This window comes from Cariama cristata, unplaced genomic scaffold (assembly GCF_000690535.1).
Source record: "Cariama cristata isolate BGI_N322 unplaced genomic scaffold, ASM69053v1 scaffold14602, whole genome shotgun sequence".
Classification (NCBI taxonomy): domain Eukaryota; kingdom Metazoa; phylum Chordata; class Aves; order Cariamiformes; family Cariamidae; genus Cariama; species Cariama cristata.
Genome location: NW_009605614.1, coordinates 1 through 7,041, shown reverse-complemented (window position 1 = coordinate 7,041; position 7,041 = coordinate 1). Strand labels below are relative to the sequence as shown.

The 7,041-nt window shown below is 57.7% G+C and overlaps 1 protein-coding gene across 1 annotated transcript; it reads left to right on the top strand.

The window, feature by feature from the left end:
• Window positions 1-362: 362 nt before the first annotated feature.
• On the top strand, window positions 363-3,825 carry MYLK4 (myosin light chain kinase family, member 4). Its single transcript, XM_009696045.1, has 9 exons — window positions 363-645; window positions 971-1,061; window positions 1,184-1,387; window positions 1,831-2,048; window positions 2,436-2,559; window positions 2,638-2,790; window positions 2,970-3,090; window positions 3,167-3,257; window positions 3,665-3,825. Exons 1-9 carry the CDS (start codon window positions 363-365, stop codon window positions 3,823-3,825), a joined length of 1,446 nt encoding a protein of 481 aa, XP_009694347.1.
• Window positions 3,826-7,041: the final 3,216 nt, after the last annotated feature.

Sequence of the window (7,041 nt, the reverse complement as noted above, 5' to 3'; positions counted from 1 at the left end):
GCTGGTGGCCTGGGAGAGGACAGGACCGGACAGTGACAGGTCAGTGCTGTGGCTCTTGGGTTAGGGTTTGGGTACTGCTGCTTAGCACCCTTGGGTGTCATTGCCCTGTCCTGCCAGCCTTTGTGTGGTCGGAGCACGGAGGGGACGTGCATAAGGAAACAGGTCCTTTGCCCTAGAAATGTGGCTTTTCCTGTGGATTTCCTGGCTGATGTAAGACAAGGCATGAGAAAAATGTCATCTTTGAGCCTACGGCGCTACTGGAAAGAGATTGTCCCCATCTAAGAAGGGACCTTGCTTTGAAATTGGGTTTGGTCCTTTGCTGGGTCTCCTTGGGCCCATCAAGGTGTCAGCTGTTGGGTAGGATGGGGAGTGCAGGTGGAGGTGAAGAGATGCTGGTGGTCTCGCATGGCAGGAAGAAGGTGCAGGGCTCCGGGGAGCAGCCAGAGCTGACAGACAGACCTCGCCTGCCTCGGTACCACCGCCCCAGCACGGGGCTGCCGGGCGGCTCAGGGCCGCGTCCAGCACTCGTCCTAACTGCGCCAGCACCCAGCGAGGAGCTGGTGGCACCACCATGTCCCAGGCAGAAGGTACGGCTCAGCCCTCGATCTGTCCCGGGGGAGGCGCAGGTTTTGCACGGGGACCTCAGTAGCGGTGTGACCCGCCCAAATCGGCACCGATCTCCACCCCATCCTGTTTAATGGCCCCATTTTACTTGGATTTTTGATCTTAAAAGCACCTTTTGCCCGAAACCCTGATTTACAGGGTGCTGGGCTGCTCCAGGAGCTCCTGTGACAGCAGCCCCTGTCCCCATGTCCCCCCTCAGGTCCCATCCACACCCATGGGGAGGGCGGTCAAACCTGGATGGAGCTGAGCCGGGGCACAGAAATAAGCCCTAGGGGGGAAATGCAGGCAGCTCAGCCCCAAAGCATGAGGGCTTCCTGCATGGACTACACTGTTCCATCCCTCCCAGGAGGCCAGGAGATCTTTGAATACTGCGATGTGGTCATCAACAGCCAGGAGAAGGTTTTGGACGTGTACACACAACTGGAGAAACTGGGAGAGTAAGTGGGGGTCCCATGTTTGCGCCGCTCAGGGATGCTCCGCGGCTGTCCATGCCCAGCTATGGGTGGGATGCAGAGCAGTGGTGATGACTCCTCCATCCCTCATCCTCGCTCTGTCCCAGGGGAAAATTTGGGACAGTGTATCGGCTGCAGGAAAAAGCCACTGGCAAAATCCGGGCTGGGAAATACTTCCGGACGCGGACAGTTAAAGAGAAGCAGGCGGCTCAGGCTGAGGTGGAACTCATGAACCTTCTGCATCACCCACGCCTTGTGCAGTGCCTCGCCGCCTTCCAGGGCCCCACTGAGCTGGTGATGGTGATGGAGTAGTGAGTAGGGGAGCAGAGTCAAGTTTTGGGGTGGTGGAGACAGTGCTGGAGCCTGTGAGGAAGAGCACTGAAGGTGGGGAGGGGTCCCTGCACCGTGGGGTGCTGGCAGGGGGTGTAGGATGGATGGGGAACCTACTAGACTCTGGAGATACGGGGGGTGAGGTGCTCCCAGAGGGATGAGTCTGAGTTCCCTGGTCTCCTCTGGGCTGGAAGACCATAACAGGGTCCCCAGCACCTTGTCCTCCCCCATCATGTCATGTGGGGAGGGGTCCTGCACCATGGGGTGCTGGCATGGGGCATAGGATGGATGGGGAACCTGCAGACCCCAGAGATATGGGTGGTGAGATGCTCCCAGAGGGCTAAGTCTGGGTTCGCTGGTGGGACTTCTCCTCCTCGGGGCTGGTAGACCCCAGCTAAGTCCCCAGCACGTTGTCCTCCCCCAGCGTGGCAGGCGGGGAGCTCTTTGAGCGCATCGTTGACGACGACTTCGAGCACACGGAGCCCAGCAGTGCTCAGTACGTGCGGCAGATCCTGGAGGGGCTGCGGTTCATGCACGGCCAGGCCATCGTCCACCTTGACCTCAAACCCGAGAACATCGTCTGCGTCAGCCCCAGCAGCCACTGGCTCAAGATCATTGACTTTGGTTTGGCGCGGAAGCTGGGTGAGCAAGACCGGGGGTCCTGGGGGGCTCAGGCAGGGGCTGTCACCATCACAGGGACCTGATCTGTCTGGGCACATCAGCAAGGAGCTTGGTATCCTCTTGCCTGTGTCACCAAATCAAGGCCCTTCCTGGGGACCATAAGATTCCCTGGGGAAACCTGCATGTCCCTAGCCCTGCCTCTGAGGTGGAGACCCCCAAGACCCCTGTGCCTGTGGGTGCCTGGCACCCAGAGATGCTCTAGGACAGCACAAGACCTGTGACGGGTCCTGGAGGGCAGCAGCTCCACCCGGACGCAGGGGCTCATCCACCCGGCATGGGTTTGGTGTGCAGCTGGGCTGCGCCGGGGAGATGCCAGCTGGACATCTGCCCTATGCATCTTCTCTGCAGCTCCAGACACCCCTGTGAAGGTGTTGCACGGCACCCCTGAGTTCATGGCTCCAGAAGTGGTCGCCTTTGAGCCCGTGGGCTTCTCCACGGACATGTGGAGCGTTGGTGTCATCTGCTACATCCTGTGAGTGGCCTCCTGGGGACAGCAGGAGGGGCTGGAGGGGGCTGAGCTGTCACTGATGTCCTTGCGTCACCTCTCCAGGCTGAGCGGGGAGTCCCCCTTCCAGGGGGACAATGACATGGAGACGCTGAGCAACATCACAGCTGCCCAGTGGGACTTTCCGGAGGAGACCTTCTCGGAGATCTCCCAGCACGCCAAGGACTTCATCAGCCAACTGCTGCAGAAGGACCCCCGGTAGGAACTGGGGGTGGTTGTGGGGTGCTGATCTGGGCTGGGTTTTTGGGTGCCAAGGGGATGGGCAGGGGAAAGCACTGGATGCGGTCAGCAGAAGGGATGCTCCATGGGGCCATGCCCACAGCTGAGGGTCTGGTAGTGGAGAAGCCCCCCGCGTGACCACCCCATCTGCCCCCCAGCCGCCGACTTTCCAGCGTGGGGGCTCTGCTGCACCCCTGGCTGCAGCAGCCCCAGCCCAGCAGCACCAAGGCGCTGTCAAAGGAGAGGATCAAGCAGTTCCTGACTCGTCGGAAGTGGCAGGTACCTGGGGGCGTGATGAGGACGTGGCGATGGGAATGGCTCTGGTGAGGCTCAGTGCTACTTGTCTTCTCTCCAGAAAACAGGCAAGGCTCTGCTGGCCCTCAACAGGTTGACCCTGCTGTCCCAGGGCCCGGAGAGGAAAGCGTCAGAGGCTCAGGATGAGGAAGGTGATGACCCCTGAAGCATCATCCCCCATGCACCCGACCAACCCACTTCTCTCTGCTTTGTCACCCCCAACTCCTGCTCCTGGGCAGCTTCCCCTGCCTTTGCTCCAACCTGCCCCGGTGCCACCAAACACCTGGGCATGACCCCGCTGTGGCATTTCTGCTCCGGGCCAGCTTCAGTGCCTCAAAGTTCTCTCCATCCTCATCCCCAGGAGACCATCTCTGATGCAGTCTTAGAACAGGCGTATCCAGCTCTGCAGGGCTGGGATCTGTCTGTGATCCAGATTTCTGGGGTCCAGAGCTGATGCTTGTGGGACCTGGCCCATGGATGCCACGCGTGTTCCTGCAGCAGAGGAGGGAGGCTGAACTCAGCCAGCTCCTCACTGTTCTCTCTGTCCATCTGTCTGCAGACCCGGACTGCAGCCCAGAGGAGGACCAAGCCTCTGGGTCTCTGCCCCGACGAAGTCCCGGCTTCTCAGAGCTGCTCATGGAGGAAGAGGAAGGTGGGAGTGCTGCGCCCGCAGGGGAGGCAGAGAACGTGGCCGTGCCACCTCAGCCCTGGACCACCTAGAGAAGACAAGGGAGGAACAGGGAGTGATGGGGATAAAACCTCCTCCAGCAGCTCACACGATGCCCCAACCAGCCTGGGGTAGACCCAGACCCCAGGGCTCTTCTCCTGTGGGTGAGCTCTGGGGTCCCACACGGTCCCTGTGCTGGTGTGGGGACAGCCATGCCTGCTGTCCCCAGCAAGGAACCAGTGCTCCTGCCTGCATGGCCACCTGGGCTTGAGTGGTCACCAATAAAACACCGAGGATTTCTGCACTCCCTGTGCTGCTCCTTTTTACTCCAAAAAAATCACTGGGGTGGGTGGGAAAGAGCTGCCCAAGCTGTGCCCACCTTTTGGGAGCTGGCACCAGGCTCTCCCTCCTACCTGGGTCACCACTCTTGTCTTCTCCAGGAGAGATGCTGGTCCTGGGGACAGGGACTGGGTGGGACGGCTCTAGCAGCAGCCTTTGGTGTCCCTTGTTCAGAAAAGTCTTCCCTCATCATCAAGGTGGGGTTGGCATCATGTCCTTGAGCCCACCAGGCAGGAGGAGCCAGGATGAGTCCTGGGGATTCTGATCTTTCCATTTCTGGGCCAACTCTGGTACCAGCAGGGCTGGAAGGAGCCCAGAAACTGCTGTGTGACCTTCAACCTCCTCCTGAGGAGGAAACTTGGGCAGAAATTGAGGTTTGGGAGCCCCTCTGCTTCAACAAGAAGTGCATGGCCCTGCCTCTGGGGAAGAACAACCCCACACTCTTCAGTCAAGAGAAGAGAGGGCTCGGGGGTGATCTCGTCGCTGTATATAGATACCTGAAAGGAGGGTGCAGAGAGGATGGAGCCAGGCTCTTCTCAATGGCACCTAGAGGCCATGGACCTAACCAAAACACAGGAGGTTCCATCCGAACCTCAGGAAACACTTTTTTTACTGGTGATGGAGCTCTGGCACAGGTTGCCCAGGGAGGTTGTGTGATCTCCATCCTTGGAGATACTAAAAAACTGTCTAGGCACGGTCCTGAGCAACCTGCTGTAGGTGGCCCTACTGGAGCAGGGGGATGGACTGGATGACCTCCAGAAGTTCCTTCCAACCTCAACCATCCTGTGATGCCGTGAAAACCCACCTCCTGTGGAAGCTGGGCTGGGGGCTGCTCTCCTCCAGCACATGCCAATGTGGGAGGACTTGTGAAGGTGCCCTGGTTGGAGTGGTCCAGCCCTGTGCCCGCTGCCACAGTGCAGCCGTGCCAAATAATGCACAGCTTCAACCCTTCCTCCTCTTCTTCCTCCACTCCTGCTGGCTGAGATCACCAGGGAATAAGAGGAAAGTGTTATTTTTGTTAAACAGAACCAAATTCACTCACTCTCAAAACCGTGGTGGGGACACACGTGAGAGCTCTGGCTGGGAGCACTCATGGGACACAAATGAAAGGGACACCAACCATCAGAGCTGCTACTGGACCGGTGACAAACCCACTTTCAGAGAGTTTGCTGAAGCCTCTAGGAAGCTGATGGCCACCACGGCAGGAGGTTTCTGTATCAGGATTTGGCATCCTGCTGCTTCCAGGGATGGTAGACCAACCAGAGTGCCTGTGGTCCCTTGGTTGGGGGGCTTCATGACTCTTCATCTGCTCTTCTCTTGGGCTAGCGGGGAGGGATGTTGTCGCCTTCCTGTCCTGTTTTGGTGGCATCGACTCTCCAGCTGACAAGGCTTTATCAGCACGCAGGCCTGACTTGAATTTTTGTGGCAAAAGCCTGTTCCTGTTAATGGCATCCACGGTTGATGGCTGCTTCTTGGTACATCCGACCACGGGAAGCAGGAGACCGCTGCAGTGTGGCAGAGTTGTAACATGCTCTGCCCACAACTTGGTGACCTCTTCCCTTGTTGGGAACAGTAGATGTAACTGAAGAAGGAACTTAATTTGGAAGTTGCTGCGTGGAATGGGGAGCCCTTTTGGGGACCCCCCTCAACACTGGTGAGACCACCGCGATGTTTTCATTGCTTGGCGTGTTGTAGGTCATTCGCTGAGGTGAGCAGCTCCGGCGTGGTGCACAGGGGGTTTCCTGAACCAGGGGAACATCAGCAGCTGGTAGGGCCAGGAGCAACGGCGGGCAAGACCCCCTACACATATAAAAGAAACCCTTGGGGAACGCCAGCAACCACGAGTGCCGCAAACAGGATGGGCCAACGGCATGGCGCTGAGGGTGCCCTGCATCCCACTGTCCATGTCACCCACAAAGATGTTAAACTGCGCTGGTCCCAGTACCGACCCCTGAGGAACGCCACTCATCACTGGTCTCCACTTGGACATTGAGCCGTTGACTGCAACTCTTCGAGTGCGACCATCAGTCAATTCCTTATCCACCGACTGGTCCATCCATCAAACCCGTGTCTCTCCAATTTAGAGACAAGGGTGTCGTGTGGAACAGCGTCAAATGCTTTGCACAAGTCCAAGTAGATGAGGTCAGTTGCTGTAAAAGACAATAAAGAAGTGTTTCTATAAATACGTTAGCAACAAAAGGAGGGCTAAGGAGAATCTCCATCCTTTATTGGATGTGGGGGGAGACACAGTGACAAAGGCTGAGGAAAAGGCTGGGGTACTTAATGTCTTCTTTGCTTCAGTCTTTATTAGTAAGACCAGTTGTTACCCAGGTACTCAGCCTGGAAGGGCTGGAAGACAGGGATGGGGAGCGGAATGAAGCCCCCATAATCCAAGGGGAAATGTTTGGCAGCCTGCTACACCACTTAGACACACACAAGTCTATGGGGCTGGGTGGGATTCACCCAAGAGAGCTAAGGGAGGTGGCAGAAGTGCTCACCGAGCCACTCTCCATCATTTACCAGCAGCCTGGCTAACTGGGGAGGTCCCAGTTGACTGGAGGTTACCAAATGTGATGCCCATCTACAAGCAGGGCTGGAAGGAGGATCCGGGGAACTACAGGCCTGTCAGCCTGACCTCGGTGCCGGGGAAGGGGATGGAACATGTCTTGAGTGCCATCACACAGCACGTACAGGACAACCAGGTGATCAGGCCCAGTCAGCATGGGTTTATGAAAGACAGGTCCTGCTTGACTGGCCTGATCTTCTATGACAAGCTGACCTGCGTAGTGGATGAGGGAAAGGCTGTGGATGTTGTCTACCTGCACTTTAGTAAAGCCTTTGACACTGTTTCCCACAGCATTCTCCTGGAGAAATTGACTGCTCGTAGCTTGGATGGATGTGCTCTTCGCTGGGTAAAGAACTGGCTGGGT

Excerpts from the sequence above, each read along its gene's own strand:
- MYLK4 (XM_009696045.1), top strand. The coding sequence starts at position 363 with ATGGGGAGTGCAGGTGGAGGTGAAGAGATGCTGGTGGTCTCGCATGGC. Across the intron at positions 646-970 it reads GGTTTTGCACGGGGACCTCA|GAGGCCAGGAGATCTTTGAA; the intron begins GTAGCGGTGTGA and ends CATCCCTCCCAG. Across the intron at positions 1,388-1,830 it reads CTGGTGATGGTGATGGAGTA|CGTGGCAGGCGGGGAGCTCT; the intron begins GTGAGTAGGGGA and ends GTCCTCCCCCAG.